General features: G+C 40.4%; 4 protein-coding genes and 1 pseudogene across 5 annotated transcripts in view; 2 read left to right on the forward strand and 3 right to left on the reverse strand.

Moving 5' to 3' along the window:
* Position 1: 1 nt before the first annotated feature.
* On the reverse strand, positions 2-1,260 carry LOC145495548 (acyl-coenzyme A thioesterase MBLAC2-like). Its single transcript, XM_081475188.1, has one exon. It carries the CDS (start codon positions 1,223-1,225, stop codon positions 374-376), a length of 852 nt encoding a protein of 283 aa, XP_081331314.1. The 5' UTR covers positions 1,226-1,260; the 3' UTR covers positions 2-373.
* Positions 1,261-3,926: 2,666 nt separating this feature from the next.
* LOC145495564 (pancreatic secretory granule membrane major glycoprotein GP2-like) lies at positions 3,927-13,718 on the forward strand. Its single transcript, XM_081475207.1, has 2 exons — positions 3,927-4,001; positions 13,332-13,718. The coding sequence occupies exons 1-2, from the start codon at positions 3,956-3,958 to the stop codon at positions 13,694-13,696; spliced, it is 411 nt and encodes a 136-aa protein (XP_081331333.1). The 5' UTR covers positions 3,927-3,955; the 3' UTR covers positions 13,697-13,718.
* On the reverse strand, positions 5,238-6,199 carry LOC145495547 (acyl-coenzyme A thioesterase MBLAC2 pseudogene; annotated as a pseudogene).
* LOC145495540 (putative skeletal organic matrix protein 5) lies at positions 7,660-13,060 on the reverse strand. The gene is made up of 4 exons (XM_081475181.1): positions 10,005-13,060; positions 9,558-9,591; positions 8,661-8,796; positions 7,660-8,182 (listed from the first exon to the last, which is right to left on the reverse strand). Exons 1-4 carry the CDS (start codon positions 10,237-10,239, stop codon positions 7,667-7,669), a joined length of 921 nt encoding a protein of 306 aa, XP_081331307.1. The 5' UTR covers positions 10,240-13,060; the 3' UTR covers positions 7,660-7,666.
* A 1,321-nt stretch (positions 13,719-15,039) lies between the features above and the next one.
* The window catches only part of LOC145495493 (uncharacterized), a 58,256-nt gene continuing 49,999 nt past the window's right edge, over positions 15,040-23,296 (forward strand). For both annotated transcript variants that reach the window (XM_081475126.1, XM_081475127.1), the window contains exons 1-2: positions 15,040-15,598; positions 16,991-18,004. In XM_081475126.1, the coding sequence (XP_081331252.1) occupies positions 15,307-15,598; positions 16,991-18,004 (1,306 nt within the window). In that variant the 5' untranslated portion in view covers positions 15,040-15,306. The remainder of the gene's footprint in view (positions 15,599-16,990; positions 18,005-23,296) is intronic.

A 23,296-nucleotide genomic window follows, 5' to 3' on the forward strand; every position in this document is an offset into this window, starting at 1 on the left:
GGTGGGGGACGTGAGCAAAATTTGATATACAACTTATGCTATACAATTTGAGCTTAAATGGCAAAAATGGCTGGCTACGCCCCTGTTAGATATTTGTCCCTGGACATCTGCTCCTTGAAGCTCACAGTTTTACTTGAGCTTTGTTCTCGGAAAACTGTCCATTTCTCAGATGTCTGGAAAAATATCTGAGCATATTTTCGCAGCAAATGGAGGCTATTGTTTATAAATTTATGAAATATACCATGGTGGCCATTAGCCAATGAAAACTCTTCCAGTTTATAAGAAGTAGAACTGATATATAATTATGAATCATGCTGACCAGAAATATAATTTACAAACACTAGATCTGTTCTGCCAGCAAGGTTTGTGTAATTTATACGAAGCAGCAACAGCAGCAACAGGCGTTATAACAGCACTTAGCAGGAATATTACCAGAGTGCTTTGCTTTAAACACCATAATAGAAAATGCTTTCTTGAAAATGGAGGCAATCTTATAGCAAGGTCCCATTCCGGAGATGTAGTCTGATGCTAATGCCCAGAGTCTGTTCCCGTCAAAAGAGGCATAGTGACCCGGGAAGACGTAATCCACTTGGCTGGAAAGATCTTGAAGCCTTCTGCAGGTCTGTACATACGAGGGGATATCGCTGTAAGGTAACCAGTCGAGGAGAGGGCCTCCGTACATGGTATCACCGGTGAATAAAATCCTCGCTCGTTCATCGATCAATCCAACACTTCCACGAGAGTGGCCCGGAAAATGTAGCACGCGCAATTTTCGGTCTCCAAGATCAAATACATCGCCTTCCTCTAAGAGTTTACTAGGCTCGGCTGATTTCACTTTGTAGTCGTAAATGCTCCATCCGTCGTAAGGGGGCACGGAGATCTCTGATTTACTGATGAAAATCGTGACAGTTTCGTAATTGTCTCCTTGGCGAATAGCGTTCGCCTCAAGGCTGTGGATGGCAAAGTTCTCAAACTGATGCAATCCTCCAGAATGGTCAAAATGGATGTGAGTGGCGACTGCTGTTACAGGTTTGTCTCCGATCAGGCCTTGTTGTTTGAGAAAGCCTGGCAGATCCCATAGACCGATTCCCGTGTCGATCACTAAATCAGCGGTCGAGCCCTGAACCAGCCAAATGTTGGCTTGATTCATCGACTCGAAGAACTTCTCCCGACACCTGTACACACTGTCGTGAACTTTTTTAACGCTGAAAGGTTGTTCAGCCATCGTTTTCTCGCTCTTCAGCGTCGCTTTTAGTTACATAGCCCATGATACATGATCAGAATGCTGTCCGAAAAAGTTTGCGTGAAATTTTGTAAACAAACAAATGTGAGTACAACGTGACCTAAAATTCCGGGGGGGGGGGGTACAGAAAAAGAGAGCCGGGATTGGGCAGTGTGCTAAAATATTACACAATTATTCCATAAGTCTACGTTGTACAAGCAACAATATGAACCGCGTATATGGCGCGTAGGGCTGAGTTTGTTGTCTGAGATGACTAGCCCTCCGTAAATAATGTGGACATTTCAGTGTCTTTTACATGATTGAAAGGTGTGAGAACGCGGCAAAATTTGGCGCGCTGTGGAGTCCACGCGTTGATCAACTTTGGGTTGGATAGAACCTTCTTGAGGGCGTGCGTTTTCTTCCTAAATATTCCTGCAATCTGCTTTGAAAATTAACGTCTGGTATGTTCTGGAAGATCAAGACAGACGATAATGTCTACTGGAAGATCCAAAGTAAGAGCGTTATTGAGAATGAATCATGCCTTCAGTGCAAGTCAAAATTAATGAGGCAAGATTTGAGCTTACATCATGGTTGTCATCGTCAATACTAGTGTTGAAGCTCAGAATCGATCAGTTTATTGAAGTATAAAAGGAAAATCCCCAAATATAAGGTAAGCTTGTTAATGTTATGTCGATAATCCGATGTGATGTTCTGTGCAGCGGCAGATCCAGGGTTTTTCTTAGGGTTGAGGGTGTACCACTAAGGAAAAGTTTTTTTTTTTTTTTTATTTTTTTTAAATTGCAGAACACCAGTTATATTAGAAAGTCGAATGTCATCCCAAGGGGGAGGGGGCACTCCCCCCTGCACCCTCCTAGGTCCATACACGGGAGGGTCTTGTCTCTGCTTCACGTCTTTGCAACATGTCCTCCAATGTAATGACTTCCTATGGTAGGGGGGTACCCTCTTAACAGTGGACTATATGAGGAGACCCTGCTCAAAGGCCCAAAGGGGCAACTTTTTTAGGCTGGAGGCTGGTCAGGATATGAGAAGGTAGAGATTTAGCGAGTCAAAGTATAGAATGTGGTAGGAAAACTATCATTTAGGCATTTAATTTATGCTTTCAAAATATCTCAAGCATTGAGATACATTCATAAAAGTGTGTTTAATTGGTTATTCCAATTCAGGGGTATAAGACACCAGATACAGCATTTCTACTGTAGGTATGATATTAAATAAAATGGTTACTTTTTCTGTCAAAAATGGCAAATAAAAGGTTAAAGGTTTGGACCTTATCTTGAGGTGGGGACTCCCTGTATAAAGCTCCTTAGATAATGCAAAATACAGTACTCTAACAATATGAAAGAATAACTCAGTGACACTGGCCTCCACTGAGTCTCAGCTTTCCATTCATCTGTGTATACATTAGATTTGTACAGAAAACCAATACTGTCATGATATGAAACCTGAGAAACATCTATGTGCTCAACGCTCTCAAAGCTGACACCACTGTAAGGTTGACAGCTGAAGCCCTGATAGAGTAAAATGGCAACAGCACAACATGACATTGAAACAGCAACATGGAGGCTGAGAAAATGATGACAAACAAAATCATTTTTGTATTAAAATTCCGGCAGCAATGCAAGGACCTTCCAAAACAGTGACACACAAAAAGGTCTGATATTCAAACAGAGGACATTCATAACACCCCTTGCAGGGTGGCTGGGCCACACACCTCCCAAACGCAGACATGGCTATCTCACTTGTCAAGAACTAGACCTTAATTACTTCACTAGCTTTTTTCTCAGCGGACACTCTCTAAAGTAACACCTCCCAAAGGCAAACAGCTAGAGCTGTTCTTAAGGGTGTCCAATTTAGAAAGAGTTTACTAAAGATACAAAAGTATTATGATTAATTTGCAGAGGATTAAGGTAAAGTATGTTCATTCATAGATTCATAGAGTTCATTTCAGTGGTGGCATATCAAAAAGCAAATGCTTAAGAAGACAGTCAAGGATCAGGCATTGTAAGTTGGTTTAACACCAAAATCCTCTAAATGATTAAGGTAAAGATGATTCCTTAAACATCGTAAAACCGGCGGATAAGCCGCACTTGCAGATAAGCTGCATCCCAAGTTTGGCTGAACTCAAATTACAGAAAAAAAGTTATTGGAAAGACAGTCTTGAGAAAAATAATTTTTATACACATTTCTTAATTTATTGAATGTAAACTCACGTAAACTCACTAACACTGAAAACAGAGAATATCTTACCTATAATTTTAGTTCTTGTATATGGACAAGATTTCTACTGACTTTGACGTATCTTTGGTCTTTCTCTGGTATTTTTCAACCAGTATTGTTTCTCCCTTTATGAACCTTAGCAACCACAAAGAGCCTGGTAAAGAAAAGTGAGACTGTGAATTTGGCTAACCAGAAATGTCAGTCATCTTCTGTCCTAAGCATCATCTCCGTCTCTAACGCGAGGTAAATGCTGAGGGCATGAGAGGACTGAGTGACATTTCAGACTACGAATTTAGCCTCCTTGTCAGCCCAATTAACATGATCACCCCAAAGGAATGCACCCTAATAGTGTTTAGAAACGAAAAAATATTTATACAAAATATAATCTGAATCACATGTATAAAATATAATAGACCATTAGGTCCCTAATAATGTCCCTTACTATGTCTCTTTATGTGTCTTGCCATGTGAGACTGTACATGAAGCTGCCAGACCATGAAACAGTTCTTGCTGTACATCATTGACCATGGATGCTCTTGTGGTAATTGTAACTAATTTAACTTTTGAGGGGGAGTGCAAGTGATTTGGTACAAGCACTGTCTTACTATTTTTTTTTCTTTTTTTTTTTTACATTTTTTTTTTTCTTGGGATGTGTTCGCATGATTTTCTCTTCGTGTAACATGTGGCCGTAACACATCTTGTTTGGGCTCACTGCTAAACGTGCATGAATTATTTTTGGTAAGAGTTCATGCTTGAAGAATTTCTTTCTTTAAATCACCCCCCCCCCCCCCCCCCTGAAAAGACAAATGATCTACTCAGTGTATATATAGGAGATATAATCCTATTCGGGTGCTCATAATGGTAATTGTAATGGTAACTTTATTTATACACGGTAAATCCTAATCAGCAATTAAGATTATAAAATAACAAAAGATCAACTAATTATCCTTAACTAAACTAACTAACCTAAACTACCTACTAAAACTGCTTTACAAGGATGCCGTGTTAAAATTCATTCAAACCTGTGGTGATGTATGTTAAGTTAAAATGTAAAGATGTAATGTAAAGATGTTGCTACACGAAGGTCACTGGATAGGCTGTTCCACAACCTGGCTCTGCTGTAAGAGAAACTCTTCTTCAAATAATAATATTGTTGCGGGGCTGCAGAAGAGCCAATCTATTTTCAGTATTCCTTAATCACTACGATGTTATATCGTTTCGCAACTCAAATCTAGATTGTCATACTCAGAGGTCATCCCATATAGAGTTTTGCACATCATAACAGAAGCTGTGTCAACTCAGTGCCTGGAACAATTAATCAATATTAGAGTCATAATTGGCACATATTAAAATATGGGCTGCACAATTTTGGAGCTTCTGAAGCTTTTCAGAGAGACCACTGCCTGACAGTTGCCCGAGACAACACTTCAGTAATTAAAATATGGTTGAACTAGGCTATCATATACATTAGAGTTTTAGAGGAAGACGGTTGTCGTCGTACCTTTTAGGGTTTAAAATGGCAGATTTGGTAGCTCCTAAAGTGTTCAGCCTCAAAAGGCCCCATAGCAGGAGCTTTCACAGTACCCTCTAGGGTGCTGAGCAAAAAAAAGTCAGTACCCCTCTGGAGTGAAAAAAATTCAAGCACGCTTACAAAACAGCCTGAGGGAATTGACACCTCTTAGGGGTTCTTTTCAAAATTTCTACCAAGCTCCCCTGTCCTTCTTATATGAGAGTCTCTCCCCCCTTCCCCCGCCCCCCCCCCCCCTCCCCACCCTGGGATATGATCTGAATCACATGTTTAAAGTATGTGGCATCCTGGCTGGAAATACTACAGATGCTGTGATAACAAGGTCTGTGTAATTTATATCAAACAGCAACAGCAGCAACAGGCGTGATAACAGCACTTGGCAGCGACATTACCAGAATACTTTGCTTTCAACACCATAGTGGCTATGCCTCTTAACAAAGTCGAGGAAATCTTATGGCAAGCCCCAGCTTTGGAGATGTAATCTGTCGCTAGTGACTGGAGTCTTTTCCCGTCAAAAGGGTCCATATGCCCTGGGAAGACATGATCCACTTGGCTGGACAGTTCTTGAAGTCTTCTGCAGGTCTGTTTATAGGCGGTTATATTGCTGTGAGGTAACCAGTCGATGATACAAGGGTGGTCGTACATTGTGTCCCCAGTGAATAAAATCCTGACTTGTTCATCGATCAAGCCAATGCTCCCATTGGTCTGGCCTGGGAAATGTAGCACGCGCAATTTTCTGTCTCCAAGATCAAAGACATCGTCTTCCTCCAAAACGTTTTTTGGCTCGGCTGATTTTACCCTGTAGTCGCGAGTATTCCATCCGTCGTAAGGGGGCACGGAGATCTCTGCTAAACAGCTAGTGAAAATCGAGACAGTTTCGTAATTGTCTCCTTGGCGAATAGCGTTCGCCTCAAGACTGTGGATGGCAAAGTTCTCAAACTGATGCAATCCTCCAGAATGGTCAAAATGGATGTGAGTGGCGACTGCTGTTACATGTTTGTCTCCGATCAGGCCTTGTTGTTTGAGAAAGCCTGGCAGATCCCATAGACCGATTCCCGTGTCGATCACTAAATCAGCGGTCGAGCCCTGAACCAGCCAAATGTTGGCTTGATTCGGCGAGTCATAGAAGTTTTCCCGAAACATATAGACATTGTCGTGCACATGTTTAACGCTAAAAGGCTCTTCAGCCATCGTTCGTTGACTTCAGCTTTGCAGTGAGCTACAGCCCACAATAGAGTCACCGAATCAACAGTTAGCTAGCGTTATTTCAAAAGTTTGCGTGACTAGTGTTTCCGACTACTATTGGAAGGGTCACGCAAACTTTTGCGGTCACGATAGTTAACCAATCGAGTCAAAATTTGGAATACGAAAACACTCTACGCAAAACTCTTTCCTGTCTCGGTGTTTTTTTGTTTTGTTTTGTTTTGTTTTGTTTTGTTTTGTTTTAGGAAAAGTGTTTTAAAAGTACTTCCTTGACGCTTTTGTTAAAGCTAAGCTAGTGAGCAGCACTGCTCTGAATTCGTAGTTTTAAAACTTTCTTTACGTCTCTTCGTTAGGGAATTTTTTATACAACATAACTGGCTCGTACATATACCTGAAAACTAAACATTTGCACAGTTTGTTAAATAACGCGGGTATGAGAGCATCTAACAGCGTAAACCAAGTGATCAAAATATTTCAGCAAGGGTTGCAGTATTTGAGGGCCACAATTTTAACTATGCTGACTTCTCCGAAATAGCGTTGGCGCGAATACAGTGTTTTTAAAAATGTATGTCAAGATTTTCTTCTAAAATACTTGTCCTTGTCCCTTTTAGAATTTCGAGCCTTCTAGTATCTGTGTCTAAAGTTTCCTACAAAGCTTACAAATATTTGGAAAACTAATACTGGCGTAGTGTTAGCAATGACTAGTGTGAAGAGCAGAAAATAAGGAATGACTTTGTCTGAAAAATGAGGTAGAATGATTTTGAGGATGTATAAAAACACAAATACTTGAGGAGAAATAACTTGTTGTTCAACCCCAAATTCTTCAAACGTCCTTTGCACACGACAAACTTGGGTCCCAATTCTCATTCGTCCCCCGGCTTTTTTTTACCTTCCTTTCTCAGCCTAGCTAAGCTCAGGGTTTCTGAGAGCCTAATAAAGAGAAATGAGACTAGGAAATTGACCTTATTGCATAACACAGTTACTTGACGTCACTGAATACCACCCATGCTAAATAGTGACAAGCTTTGCGCGGTCATCGAAACAGGAGGTAACGCCCAAGGGTCAAGGTCCGAACAAGTGACAGATTACCAAAATGCTTTGGGAAAGAAAGTCGGTAACGAGAAGGGATGTGGAGATGGAACGAAGCGATTATCTTTTGGTTGACATTTTTTGTTTTTCACAAAGAGGAAAAATGATATATGTAATCGTTTTTTGTGTCCAGGTATGATCGGCATTTCTACTCTGAAGGCCATAGTGCTTTTTGATCCCTCGAAAAAGATGTTGTTACCCATGGAAAATAATCAGCCTTTGGTCTTGCAAGAGCATTTTTATTTCGATATCAGTTCTACAAATCTTTGATTTTCGATGTATTAAACTTTCCCTGACTACCAAAAATCAACAGTTTCTATTTTGCCCAACGAGGGAAATTTGTGGTGTTATTTACCGAAGCTTCTGTCGCCAGGTCTAGCTGTGTGTTACTGAACGAGGATGTAGCCCATGGTTTTGATGAATTTGTCTCCATTATCTGCTGTGTGTTTCGCTACGTTACCACACGTGTCGTTATCATCCGGATATCCTGCTGTACCAAATCCGATTCTGGAGTCGCAGCTGTCGCAAGCGTTTCCGTTGTTCCCAACAAAACCAATTCTTGCTCTGGAAGAGCCAGAGTTGCATACAGCATTGAAACCTTCTTTGTTGCAGTTGAGCTGCAAGGAGGCCTGGGAACCAATTAAAGTCTTCCACGCGTTACGACCCAGTGAGGTGCTGCGGTAATGCCCGTCAGCGATCAGTGAGTACAGAGAGTTGGCGTGCACGTTGATGACAGTGAACTTGGTCTGGTGGCCAATCTTCATACCCAGACAGATCTTGGAGAAAGGTGTGTGCCAGTAGGTTGGCAGCTTGGTCTCCAGTGAATCAAGCCCAGTCTTCCCTCCTGGGAGATTAAACTCGTTCCTGTTGCTCCAGAGTTTGGAATTGAAATGAAACGTTTTCTGGAAATAAAAACAGAAAAATACCCTTTTATACAGTTACAGCAATGCAAAGCTTATTACTCAGTAGTTAGTCTCAACAAGCCGTTCAAAAGCAGTCGCATGTTATTCGAACTACTGACAATGTCTTAAAAATATCTCGATCTAATAGATTTTGTTTTAATTTAACTCTAATTCTCGATGTGAATAAAAGAAATGGAAGAATGTGATCATAACATCAAGCCTTTTGAACTTTGAACCGGTGCGTGATCGGCTAATATACTCCTATAACCTACTTACACTTCTTCTCGTTATATATTTGGGGAGAAATTAGCCTTTGATCTGTCTTACGCCTTTCAAGAGTATTGTGATTGTAAGTGATCTCTTCATACAAAACTACACTTGGGTGAGCGATGAAAGAAAACTAACAGTTCTAATCAACACTACTTTAAAAAAAAATAGAAAAAAAGAAAGAAACGGTTGTTATACTGAGTAATTATACCTTTGTGCCATCGATCTTCACGACCAAGGTCCATCCGCCTCCTCCGCAAACTCCAAGACCGACACCGGCCATGTGGCAATACACAGGAATCTTCACAGATCCTACTTTCAGTATGTAGGCTTTGTTTACGTTGCCCCTGATAAAGTATTAGAAAATCTTATCAGTCTGGAGCAGCGGTTTGATAGCCACAACCTGTCTTTGTTTCACGTTTGAAGCTCTTTCACAGCCATGTATCCTAGAGAAGTGTACACGTGGCACCTGCGAGTGCGTGTATGTCCCCCCGGGGGGACTCCCATACAAAAGGACGGGGGTGCTCGTCGGAAATTTTGAAAAGAGCCCCTAAGAGGTACCTTGATCCTAAAAGGTACCGCGAAAGCTCCTGCGGTGGATCTTTCGAGCCTGAACACCCCAAGATGTACCAAAGATCAAAACCCAGCTAAGCTTTCACATGTACTCTTCTCGCATTTAGAAATTCCGTACGCCTGTTCATCTCTCATATCGTGCTCCCATTTCTAGTATTATACCAAGGAAGAAGTAGCTTACATATCTTCAATACGATGAGCGCATTAATTTTAGCCCGGCGACTGCTACTTCGTTAGTAATCAATAATTAATCTTTGAGTCGAGGCTTTCTGGTCTTCTCTGTAAGCATGGTAATTTAATTCGGTAAAGAAACACGGAGACTCACTTTTTTGTTAGGCTAGCTATCTACAATTTTTCCTGTCGCATTATGTGACATCTTAAATACATTGACTAAGACCAGTAGTATAGGCTACACCTTTTTCCCTGTTAAAGCTGAGAACAAAAGCTCACGTATCTGGCGATTGTAACAAATTAGATTTGTTCCTGAGAGAGACAAAGTCGTGAGTCTGCCAACATTTCATTAAGCTGAACTTACAACTTCTTGTCATAAAGTTCCTTGCACGTCGAAGCTAAAAGAGAGAAAAAATATCAGCCACATGGATTTTAAATCCTTCACTTAATTTTTTTTGAGCCATGTGTAAGTAAAGCGGCCAGCCTAAAAGCTCCATAAAACGTATTAAAACACTGTCGAGAAGTTTAAGTGTACTCAATTCAAGAACGGCCAGGAGAATTGTGTAGAGATAAATTTAAGAAACAATTATTTACTGTAATTTATAGGCAAAATCTTAAAGCAATAGAAGGCCATATAGAAGGGGCGATATATTCCAATTACGTGTTAAGTTTTTTTAACATTATTTTTGCTTGAAAGGTACCCGTTTCATCTCAAAGGAGACTATAAGCAAACAGACCGCACCTAGAATTCATCTCTTCATTCGGCAATGCTAAGTCGGGCCTGAATAAATATTCCCTGATGTTTTCTAACCTGTATTGGAAGAAGGCGCGCCACCTTGCAGCAGTTTGAGAATCGCTTCTAGCTTCTCGTCCAGTTTTTTGAAGGCTTCGCTAGCTTTAGGGTCCTGGCCGGCGTAATGATTACACAAGATGATTTGGCCGCCAGTTTTAGCGGAATCAACCGGCGTGGTGTTTGTGAGTTTCGCGCCACGCACTGTAAAAACCGCAAACATAAATGAGAATACTGCGATGATGAAGAGTCGCATGGTAGCGGATTAAAAATCTCTGCAAACTGTTAAAGTATACGGAAAGAATAACAAACGTCTCTGATTCTTCTTGTTCTTCCGATTTGCTGTTTTGATTGTGGTTTTCTGTTTTGTTTGTTTTGAGACTGGAAAATTTTTCCCGTCCAAAAAATTAAACAAAAGAGTTTGCACAACTGTGAGCAACATACTCGGTGTCAATCTTTATATTTAGTCAGTAACAGATCAAAGTGTTGTGTGCCACCACGGCACGCGCCTAAAATGTGGTTTATATAACTAAGACTTGTGCTACAGGGCGATTAAAGACCGGGAAACATTTGGTAAAAGAAAAAAATGACCTTGAAACCAGCATAGTTCACAAGCTGCTAACGTATTCCCTGCGTTGCCTTGTGTTGTTCAGTTTCCCAAGTTTAGTCCAAATGTCTTCGCGACCGGGACCTAAGTAGCTTCTATATGTCACTATGCCTTTTTAGCGGCTATTACTCTCGCATCATAATTTGTTTTTCATATCATTTGCTTACGAAAAGGTCAACTTAATCAGAAAAATCGTTTTTTTGTAATAATGCCTAAACGAATACGTCTCCCGGAACATCAAGAAATTCTAATGACTACGAACTGTGCATGATTAGCTTTGCTTAACTGATTTCTGCGCAGTGAGACAGACGACTAAATATATTGCTGTCCAGAATCACAGAATCGTGAGTGATGTTTGTATGCTTTTCTGAAAATATTTGAGTTAAAACTGACACTAGACTACACTGACGGCTGGTGTTACTTCAAATGGGCAAAAATTTGAGGGAACAAAATTCACTTTGAAAAATATAACCGTGCCATAAGGAAAAATATACTACACCTACTCCTGAATTTTCCGAGTGACGTTCATCTTTAAATTACCGTGTCGAGGTCTGTCGACTGCAGCTCACAGTCCAGAGATATACAAACATGAATCGAACTTGCAAATTGCGTCACAAACCTGTCGGTTACTCCCAAAGGTCAATAGCTTTCGTGAAATTGGACTGTTGCCATTTGTATTCCGCATTAATGAAAATTTTCAAGTATGCCGGACCGGGTATTTTGTTTCCCTTCAATTTTCGGCTTGCGACGCAGCCATAAGTCATGAGAATCGCGAATCAGGGCATCTCTTTTCGTTTCTCTTGTTGGTTTCCGTTGGTTTCCGTGGGTCTGAGTATCCCATGTCCCCCCCCCCCCCCTTTTTTTTTTTTGGCAAGAAGTCGCGTATCTCGTTAATTTACTCTTTCAAAAATTAGCCATTTTCCTACTATCCCGAGATATCTGTTCTGAGTGGGTGTTTATATGATACCAGCGCCACTCTCATCCCAGTGCGAGATGAAAGTCATACGGTGTTTACTCAAGCTATTTATATGGCAGTGTGAACTTTATACTGCCATAACATCGAGGAAAATTCATCCAAGGGATATGAAACCACGTTCACATGACCCCGGGAATAAATTTTCGTATCGTAATTAACAAATTGACATCAGTTTTTCATGCGTCTATCCTGTTATTGATGATCAATTGCGTCATAACATTGTCAAATAAGCTGTGAATTCAAGAGGTGATAGCCGAGTGGATCCGCAGACTGGTATTGGAATAAACATGTCACTCCTCCGGTACAGCAGCCGGGGTGAACTCGCACCGGTCTGTCATGTAAATAAATCCCGAACCAGAAGAGGGAACCGGGATAGACTCCTGCCAGTATTTTTTAAATATTTAAAAGTCTCCCTAGGATCATGTGAACACCCCCTAAGTATCCCATATCCCATTAATTTCCCCCCGAATATCCTCAGTATCTTGTTAATATTTTACCTAAATATCCCTTATTCCGAAAACCTCACTATTTAGTGTAGTGACGTCCCCACGAATAACTCATAGTGTTTCATTAACGTTCATATCAAACGAAAGCGAGCAAGAAATAACGGGGAAAAAAAACGAAACCTGAAAGTTTTGGGTGGCGACTACGATGAACACAACACACAGGCAACAACAGCTGAAAAGTTAACTGCAGAAGACGCTATTCAGAATGATAGAAACTACAGATAAAAAATAGAAACGAAAATGGGAGCGTTAACGAAGCGAAAAATGTCCTATTACAGTAATAACTGATGCACGTTGCACGATGCACGAAATAACAGAGAGTGAAAAACAACGAGCTTGACGCGTAAACTATAACTTAATAGGCCATGTTCATATTCTCGGTTTTGGACTGGGACTCGCTTGGAATGGAGGCTCATGCGGCGGAGTATCATTAAAGAGAGATTTCTGTCATTTGCATTTGAAAAGACTTCTCGCATTAGCCTCAGTTGCAAGCTAGTTCCAGGTCAATACCGAGAATACGAATGTAGTCAACTGTAAAAGGTTCTGTGGCTACATCTCACGTGACCTCGTCGCCATATTGCATGACATTAGCAAAAGATTTCTAACTACAATCTTGGACAATTTAAATGAAAAATCAAGACCATTTCAATGGTGGAAAAATGGTGCGTTTTGGGTTTAGCGCCAGTTCACCATTGATTCCGGGGAAGAGGTGGTTTTATGTCTTATTTTATTCTGACCAAGATTGCAACTTATTCTGTTAGTGTCATCCAACTTGTCTAAAAAACAAAGCAAAACAAAGCAAAACAAAAAAAAAGAACTAACAATGACCCATTTTAATAGCTGAATTTTAAAATCCACAATTTAGCTGAAAAATGTTCCTGGTCAATGAAGACAGACGTTTATTAAAACTCAATCCTGCCACGCTTTGTAGTTATATGGTGTCACCAGTGACTCATAATTAAAGCTAATATTAATAAATGACGACCCGAGAACAGTTTGTCTTCATTTAAAAGGGCATTTATTTCAAACCTCAGTTTAAAACACATGTATGATTTATTTCGAAATTACAGCTCTAACTTAGGATCCAGTCTCTTGACTAAACATCCTCCTTAATGCACACGGCTTTTATGGTTTTTCCAATTCAGGAATATATTCTGCCTTTGGCTGAGATTTAAAACTTTTAAGTGTTTACCAAGGTATTGAGACTGTAATCTCTACCTACATCAACTGATCGAATAATCGTCAACTTTTAAATCTAGCTGTAGAATGTGCAAGCTACTCAAGTCTGACCAGTGGTGACCGGAAGAATACCTACAGCGCTACGCCTCCACTCTGCGACAACAACCTCAATGGTTGGTTTCGTTTCCAGGGAGCCGCGGTCACAAGAATGACTACTTCATGTCGACCTAAATCCAGGTGTAACACTGATGCAGCCGGCTGGTTATATGGTGGTCATCCTACAGTGGCTGATAGCAAAGTCACCAGGCAGGTCTGCTTTCACTGGTATTTAAACTCTTGTTACTGGTCCAGAAACATCGAAGTAAGAAACTGCGGCTCTTTCTCTGTTTACCATCTCAGTGGTGTACCAGCGACCTGCAACCTTGGCCACTGTGGCAATGACTAATTGTTTCCCCCCTAAATCTTGATTAGTCGGTCGCTGAAAAGACATTTCTCTTGATAAATAATTCTTAAGTGAAATAATCTTTCTATTGCATTTCACACGATTGAAAGAGACGAATTCTTGATTTTACCTTGGTTTTAGTTGATTGTTGCTATGGATACATTAGCTGGCATTAAAAAAAAAAAAGAACACTCTTGTCGTTAATGCTCTCTGGTTAATAGGAAGATTTGAAAATATGGCAAATATTTCGGGAAGTAATACCACTTTGTGTCTATTTACTTCTTTATTTTTTGTAATTCTTCGTTTACACAGTTTATAATTTAGGCTGAGGGAAGCCCCTTCTATCGGCCAAAATTTAAAACAAGCGCCTCTCTTCGAATAAGCGCCCCTTCCCCTACCCCTGTTTACGTTTTATGGAAGAGTACTGAGACAACAAAGACTGTTTAGGTCTGGTAATTTGCAATCACAAGCAAGTGATTATCGACTCATTGAAACACTGCGAACTGACTATCGCAACGACACGACATGGTAGTGAAGATCTGCTGATGTATTGCCTTGAGCTCAACCAGCCTTGTGCAGCAGGCCTGTACCGACTAAAGGGGTTATATTACGCACTTCTTCAAGAGAGACAGGATCGTTCTGAGACTTTTGAGGGACTGACGTGCACATACTTATGTTACAAAAAAAAAAAAAACCATCATATCTGATCACATCTGAAAAAAAAAAAAAAAACTTAAATAAGCGCCTTCCCCCACCCCCTCACCCGTTTTTTTTTTCTCCTAAATTTGAAATACGCGCCCTGGGCGCTAAATTGGGCATTTACGATATTTTAATTCAAAAAAATTACCCGGCCTCACCAATTACATTACTAATGAGAACTATTAATCATAATCCTACCCTTAACGACATATCAATAAGAAAACAAGTCTGTTCTCTACTCGTGGCCAGGCCCCAAGACCTATAGGCTCGATTTCCGCCGCTCTCTCGAGTCCCGGGGTCCTTTCCCGAACAGCGGCCGGTTGGCGGCTTTAAAGTCAATCGAATATTTATTGGAAAGTAGAAGACAGCGTCAGCGTTTCTCAGCCTTATGCTCCACTTACAGCAGCAAAGAAGATGAATGAGTGAGCAGTTAGTGTTTTACAATACAAATGAAAACAATTTCCTTTTGATTCACGATCCTCTAAAACTTTGCACTCTTCTCATTCTTCCACTCTTATTTTTGTCTGCTTTAGTAGCAGACTCGTTCCCAGTGTCTCTCTTCTTTCCACCTTCTGGACTGAAAGATGGGCAAGAAGTATAGAGAGACAGTAGGAACGAGGTTGTGTTTGTAGCTTTGCACAAAGTTTTTTATCGTATAAAACCTTGTGCATATTGCTTATATAATCCACTGAAATGTAGGCCCCCGAGCTCTTAAGAAGAACAAAAAAGATTTTATTTTTAGGATGACGCCTGACCTTCATCTATCATTGTGCACGCTTAAAACATCCGCTGTTACTGTGACCTGCTCTGGATGATTGTCAACACAAGAGTCACATTTCATACACGTCTTGGCGAGTATCTTTACACCGCACCACAAGGAGCGCTGCATTATCGTGCGACGCCAGTGTTTTGTCATGGCCGAGAAACAAGAACACTCATTTGCTCGTAATTTCCACAGCTGTTCATCTAAGCTTGTTTGTCCAGTGTCGTTAGTGTCTTTATTGATCTGTACCACTGCATTGGTGCGCGTTGAGATTATAAACCAGCGAGTTCATGATGTTGAAGATCTTGTGGCGCAGGCACGGCAGAATCAGAACGTGATCAAAGTTTTCACCGATGCAGCAAGCTCCAAACGCTCTGAAAGAGTCGAGTCAGTTGAAAAGTTTGATCAAGAGATTACTAAAGACGGGAGAGATGAGACAGAAGGTAAAGTATTTCGACTGCTCAGCTAGTGCGTAACTTGTACTTAGAAATAATAAATGTTCCCATTCTAAGCTATTCTATGCTTTGTGCATGTCTAAGGCTATATTGACATTTATGAAATAGGTCTTGAATTAAGATTTCGAAAAGACACAGTTCTGAAAGTTGCTGTTACCATCATTCAAACCCAATCTTTCAAAATGCATCGATATTGTAAGGAAAGTTATGTTTTTTTATCACCAAAGAAATTAAATGAAACTTTAAAAATCTGAAAACTGAACAAACAATCAGTAATCACATGTAAGTCTTGGTTCTCTTGACTATAATTTCTCGTGATTTCATTGCGTGGCTTGAGTATTCACAGTGTAATCAGTTCTCCAGGAAGACATATGGTGAAAAGAATGCAAAAATCACCAAAACGTGACTTTAAAACAAAAAATGTAATCTTTGTTTTCTCAAGATCAAAGGGCACTTAATGAATTCAAAGGAAAGTGATGACAAATATTAAAGCTGCGTTGCGTGCAGGATTAATCGATCATTTTTAAATGATCACGACTGACCCTGGGTATTTGATAAGAAATGTCATAACTGTAGAAAATGAAACTTCAAAGATTTCTGACTCAAAATTTATGATGTACGTAAATAATAGACATAAATTTCTACCAGAACTGAGTTCTGTTTTTATAAGTCCGATCAGCCGGAATTTCTTGTTTGTGCGTGGATGATCTATTTTCCTCTTCGTTATTGTTAGATATAAGTTTTACACTTCCGAAGTGGCGGGTTTTTTCCCTTTCTTCCTTTGACCAGTATGCTCTATGTCTTGTCTTTTGTGTTTGTACTTGTACGTAAATTCGAACAATTAAGCTAGTTCAAGTGAACATCACTCTATAGCACTCCAGCAGAAATTGATGAATGTGAAGTTACGCGTGCACGTGACAGCTTTTGACCAAGTATTTTTGACTTTGCTATTTCAGTTATACGTTAGTTAGTATGTTAGTTAGTTCGCGTAGAAGCTTCAAACGTTCCGACAATTTCGAGGCGAAACATAAAGCGGCACGCACAGAAGTTGTTGGCAGAAACACATGAATCACTTAGAACACGTTGCAGTGGAGCTCTGACGCAAAAACCAGGAAGGTTACACTCAGTCTAGCTAAAAAATCAACGTATCATTGTGTTGACAAATTGACTACGAAACCCATTGTCATCAGCCAATAATGAAAAAATATAAATTTCGACCGACTCGTCTAAGTGCCAAAGAAATACATTGTTGTTATATAAAGCCAAAAATAACAGCATCAGTCTGCAAAGATGAATGAACAAACCCTGGCAACAGATGAGTGAACAATATTTGATGAGCTAGTCAAAATGTTATATATCTTCATTCTACTCCATGCACAGCTCATATCGGAAGAACCCGCCGGTTTTCATCTGAAGCTGGCACAAAACCAGACGAGCTTACTATGGAGTCGGTCAGAAGTGAGATAAACAAGACATTAAACTCTCTGACGTCACGATCATTCTGTTCACCCAAACAACAAATTTGCGTGCAAGGACCGCCGGGAATGCAGGGTCCTAAAGGATCACGTGGTAGAAGAGGACCGCGTGGAGTCACGGGAAGGAAAGGATCAAGTGGCAGCAGAGGAAAACAAGGACCGTATGGAAAGCAGGGAATTATGGGTCCACCGGGTCGAAAGGGGGAACAGGGAGTTATGGGGCCACTGGGTCAGAAGGGGGAGCAAGGAATAATGGGATCACCGGGTGCAAAGGGAAATCAGGGAATTCTAGGCTCACCAGGTCAAAAAGGGGAACAGGGAGTTATGGGGCCACCGGGTCCAAATGGGGAAAAGGGAATAATAGGGCCTTTAGGTCCAAAGGGAAATCAGGGAATTATGGGGCAAACGGGTCCAAAGGGAAATCAGGGATTTATGGGGCCACCAGGTGCAACGGGAAAACAAGGATATACGGGGCCACCCGGTCGAAAAGGAAATCAGGGAATTGTGGGGTCACCGGGGCGAACAGGGGAACAGGGTATTACGGGGCCACCGGGTCCAAAGGGAAAACAAGGAATTATGGGTCCAAAGGGGGAACAGGGAATCGCAGGAGTTCCCGGTCCCAGAGGGATCACCGGTGCAAAGGGAGAATCCGGAGATTCGTTTTCACCTCCCGCGATGGTGATCTCTCCGATGAAGCAAACAACCGTGACGAAGTACAATGCAGTGTTCCAGTGTTACGTCGTTGGAAATCCCAAGCCGACTGTCACGTGGGTAGGAAAGAGCGGTACTCCCTTAAGAAGTCAAGATGGCAGATTAGAAGTGCGTCACTTGACAGTTGAGGACGCAGTAGAATATACTTGTATTGGAAGAAACTTTCTGGGCATTACAAGCCAGACTGCTATTTTGACTGTCGAAAAACGTAAGTTTCACTTGTTCAATTTATGACGGCACAATGGCCTAATGTTTATTAACGAGTTGGAATTCAGATTGTCATGGGACAGTTTTGCGAATGGCCGGGGGTCTTGTTTTGTGTTTTTGCTTTGCCATGAACTGATTTTGTTTTGCTATAAGTTAATTTTGTTTTGCCGTAGAATTTGAATGATTTTGTTTTTTTTGTAAAATGCTTTTGTTTTGCCGTAAATTGACTCTTTTTTGCCGTGAATTGATTTTGCTGAGAAACCCAGCCATAAATGTTCTTTTGCCGATCGCCAATTTGTTCACTTCTCATAAGAAAGGCGTAAAAAGGTACTAAGAACAGCTTTGCAAACAGTTTCCTGGGTACTAAACACCAAGAGACATAAATTCATATTCAGTCGCTATACTTACGTGAGAGCCGCGTACGCAGCTCTTAATTGCGCGTTTCACGGGTTATCTGAACTCGTGCCAGGCTTTCCTTTGAATTTCACTTTTCCCCAGGTCAACGCAAATTGAGCTCTGGAGGCGTAACGATGAAGAGAAATTGTCAAAATTATTACGAAGAGCATACATCTAAGGCCCGGTTCATACGTCGCATTTCTACCGTGTCGAATTCAATTCAACGATTTAAATTCGACAGAAATTCGACAGAAATTCGACGTCTGAATCGGCCGCCGCATTTCTGCTGCACGTTCGACTGGTCTTGTCGCATTATCCGACAGAAATACGACACCGATTCAGACGTCGCATTTCTGCCGTGTCGAATCTAATGCATACATTATGTTAATGCATTGAGCATGCGTAAATGTGTTCCCTCCAAAGAAAAAGAAGAAACTTGGCCATCCTCGACCCAATGCAACCTGAACATATTGTAACACATATTGCTCCGTTGTCAGCCTTCTCCCTCTCGTTCATTGGCGCACAATTTTTAGCAAAATTAAAGTCCTTCGTCGCTCAGTATTTTCGTCCGCCATATTGAGTACTCTACGTTTAAAACATTTTCCGCTGGCCGACATACCCGACAGTATAAATTCTGAATTAAGTGCGACACAAGTGCGACGTATGAATCCACAGTCGCATTTCTGCCGCACTTAATTGAATTGAATTCGACACGGCAGAAATGCGACGTATGAACTGGGCCTAAACCTCTCATCAACTTTTCCTATTGTTTTTAACTTGAAACGTTTCTAAACAGGAGGGAATCAAATTTTTCAATTGTAGTTTTCACCAGCATAATCTTGTGACAAAAAGTAATAATTGGCCTCATAAACACTCTTGTTCTTTGGCCATTTCAATTTAACAAGAAATAAATTGCAAACAGCGGCAACAAACATAACACAAGAACTACGCATGGTTTGGAACAACAATCTAAAATTTTCTTGACGTTTCGCATCACCTTTTGTTTTCGTTATTGTTTAGTTAGTTACCAGTACTTCGCTTTGTATTTTTAAGTTTTAAATCTTTCGTTTTTTGTAACCGCCACTTCTGAAGATGCGTGCTGTAGCATGCGAAACGTCAAGAAAATTTTAGATTGTTGTTCCAAACCATGCGTAGTTCATGTGTTATGTTTGTTGCCGCTGTTTGCATTTTATTTCTTGTTAAATAATTGGCCTTTTCAGTAATCGAAATTAATAACATAATCTACAAAATTTCCCTTGTTAATGAAGACAAAGGCTTTTAAAACTCGACCCTGCCTCATTTTCTCTTGGTGTCACCAGTGACCCATATGAGATCAACATCGCAAAAAAATGCTTTACTTTCGTTTTTTCCCTAATTTGGAGTACAGGAAGTTGAGAGAATTACCCAGTTAGTGGCGGAGACAGTAGAACGATTTTAAAACGATTCCAACGGTCCCGAAGATGGTCTGGGAGAAGGAAAACAATTCAGAAGGTGTTACAAGTAATTAATTGAGAAAGTAACTTCCTGAATTTTCTCGAAATTCGAAGCGACAATAAAACTTTTAGGTAAACGAACGTTCGTGTCACTTCGCAAGCACTCGCGGTTTGAAGACATGTTCAAATCTGACTGAATACTCTGCGGATCGCTAGTTTACGTTTATAATGAATACTATGTATATTGAGTCAACTTACGTAGAATTCAGCTCGACAACTTTGGATAAAAGCTTCGTTTTGTAGCATTTCGTTGCGGACTCGAATTTGCATATCCATTTGCAGACCAGTTAAATGCATTTTGACTGAAACACGTCCTCTCTGTCCGGGAAAAAAATCGTAGTTAACTCTAGATTTTTTTGGTTTCTGTTCGGTTTTTGGGATGCCTTTGCTTATATATCAAGGGAAAAGGTTTCCTCCTGCATCAGATTCAAACAGCAAAGTGGTTTCACACTATTTTTGAGTTTTACCCATTTTACGTTTCTTGCTAAGTTCTTCTGTTTAATTTTTCAGTTTTACATTTCTTGCTAAGTTCTTCTGCAAAATTCTAAAATTCTAAGTTCTTCTAAAATTTTTTGTAAAAGTTGTAATAGTCTTTATAAAGACAACCTATGTTTTTTGTTGTTGTTGTTGTTTGTTTGTTTGTTTGTTTGTTTTTTTTTTCTGGAAAGTACTTTCTTGTGCTCTTTCAACTGAGATATAGAAAACTGCACTGTTATGCATACTTGGCAAAATAGTTAATAAGATGTGTTGAATTTGACGTTTTTTGTCACAATACAAAGTTGAGTTTTAAAGCCATTTGGAAAATTTCGCGCGCTCTGGTTACATAGCTACAGGGTGTATCGTCATAAGATTTTCTACCAATACGCAACCACGCCTCAAGAAAGATTGGATATGGCCAGGAGCCATAATCGGGGACGGAGACCGTAAGCGCGCGCCATTTCAAGTATTGGGGTTGTCCCCATGATATGGACAATAATTCTATTTTTAGAACAAATTGCGCCATCGCCTGCGGCACACGCGCGTACATGCTGCAAGGATTTCTGCGGATGTCTCTCTGGGGAAATGGCGTTAGAAATTCCGGAAATTTTTCATGTTTTTGGCCCACAACTCAACGCGTTTACTTCTGTTGGAATTTTGCTTATTAAGTATTTTCGTCGTTAGCTGCTCCAGTTTGAGTGAAGTAAGACCGTGTCGAATTTAGGTATGTTCCGCTTTAAGCTTATATATATCGCTGACCAAGTTGTGTTCCGACGGATGCTTCTTTTACATGAGCTGTACCTCCCCCACTTTAAATTTCACATATGTTGAAGATTAACAGCTTTTCCATTACACAGCAAAAAACTAGCTGGATATATTTAGATATAGCAGAGCTTTAGGACTTCAAGGTTTCCTAGCTCCCCTTACCACACGCTTGCGAGGAATTTGCCATTCTATCGCGACCGAAAAGTAAAACAAAATAATTGCTAGTTTGAGTTTCGCCTGAATTGTGAGCAACGCTTGATGTTTCATCAAGGCCCAATAACTTTACGTCCGTAGATACTGCTCAGTTTTATTTGTGTAAAAAATCCAGTAAATTCTCTGTTGTCGATGAATGAGAGCGCCCGCCGATGCTTGTTTTGTACAGTCAGTAAACATGACAAATTGGACTTCCGCCGCGCCGCACTTTCATGTGAAAGCGCCGTGCCGTACTACACCATTCAGACAAGGACTGAACTCACAGTAAAAGGTTAGTAGTTGGTCGAAGGTGGTATTTCTTGATTTGTCACCCAAGCTAGAGACTAGTTAAGATAGACGAACAGGAAGTAGAAGGCAGTTCTACTTTGCGACAACGTGATCAACAGATTTAATGTTTCCATTGACAGGATTAAGCGATAACGAAAATCCACATGTATAACATCACAATAATATAAAGTGGCCGAATAGGCTATTTTTGAGTTGTGTGCTTAGTAACATTGGCTGTAAATACAAGAAAGGTTGGAGGTGACCTTGCTTTGATCCAGACCTCTCTGCTTTTTCATTTAAATGCAAACTAGTTAGCATGAGAACAACTTGATCTTCATAACAAAAGCAGTGAGGTCTGTATCAAAACAAGGTCACCTGCAGTCTCGCTGCCGTTTAGCTCAATGGTCTAACAGTCTAAATCGTCGAATTGATATTTCACCACTCACCTTTTACGAGACTTTTTTCGAGATTTTTTTAATAGACCATTTTACAGCTGTCTGGCAGACAACAGTAAAATTGTCTATTAAAAAGTAGCCGTTTATGGTTCCTAACTGCGCTCCTGGCACAAAGGATCTTGTAGAATTCAATGCTCGTTCAAGAGTTAGACATTAAGCTTTAATTTTAGCGAAAAGTAACAATGGAAAACGAAGTCAAATTAGACAGCCCGATGTTCGGAAAAAGGCTTTCAGATTCGCAATTCAGGGGCAGAAAATTGCTTCTTCAGAAAGCCACATACAAATCGTATAATATTATATTTCTGGAAGCTTTAACGACTCTTTACTTACAGTGGGCCTTGCAGAAAACACGATATAGGATCCTATATGTCTGCAAGGCGACGTGTTGTATGCATCCTTCATCCTTCATCCAATAAAAGATCTGACCATACAGGCTATGGTTATAGTTATACTTTACCAACTACGGGTATATTACGAACCCACAACATGACCAGCTCCTAGTTTGCTTGATAGCTCAGTCAGTAGAGCACCGCACCGGTATCGTAGATGTCATGGGTTTGAATCTCGTGTTGTATTTCAGGCTTTAATTTCGCAGCTGCTTAAGTTGTGTATATCATTGATGTCTTCACACCAGCTTTGGTTTATTCACTAGGCTATTGATTTGAATTCGCCTTGTGATACAGAGGCAAACAATTTGATCAGCGTGTCAGCCTTTTCCTACCTGTAGTTTCGAAGACTCGCAACAATCGTGGGTCACGTGGGCTGATCCAACATCTTAATGAACTAAACATGTTTTTGATGCACAGATATCTGAAAAGGTTAGATTTTGGTGGGAAAAAGTTAAAATACATCAGCACTGAGTAATAAACTGCTTCTAAAAGGTCCTAAAATAGAAGTCGTGTAAAACAATACCTGATATAAGTTTTGTACGAACTGTTCTATATTTTATTTCCATTGCTTCTTATCACAACTGAGGTTGCGTTTTGACTCGCTGTTTTCGGAAGTTAGCTTGTTATTTCGGAATATGCTAACAGCCGTTGTCGATATTTTTGAGGGATTGTTATTTTACGGTGTTTACTTTCTCTTCGATATTTCGTTCAGTAACTCGTACTGCATTAATAAATAAAAAGCAAGATCCGCACTTTAAGCTGCATGTTCCTCTATAATAGGATGATTTTCTTGCTCTAAGCCTACCTGCCCCTACAGGTACCTCAGTACTACCGCATG

This window comes from Orbicella franksi, chromosome 8, assembly GCF_964199315.1.
Source record: "Orbicella franksi chromosome 8, jaOrbFran1.1, whole genome shotgun sequence".
In the NCBI taxonomy this organism is placed as follows: Eukaryota; Metazoa; Cnidaria; class Anthozoa; order Scleractinia; family Merulinidae; genus Orbicella; species Orbicella franksi.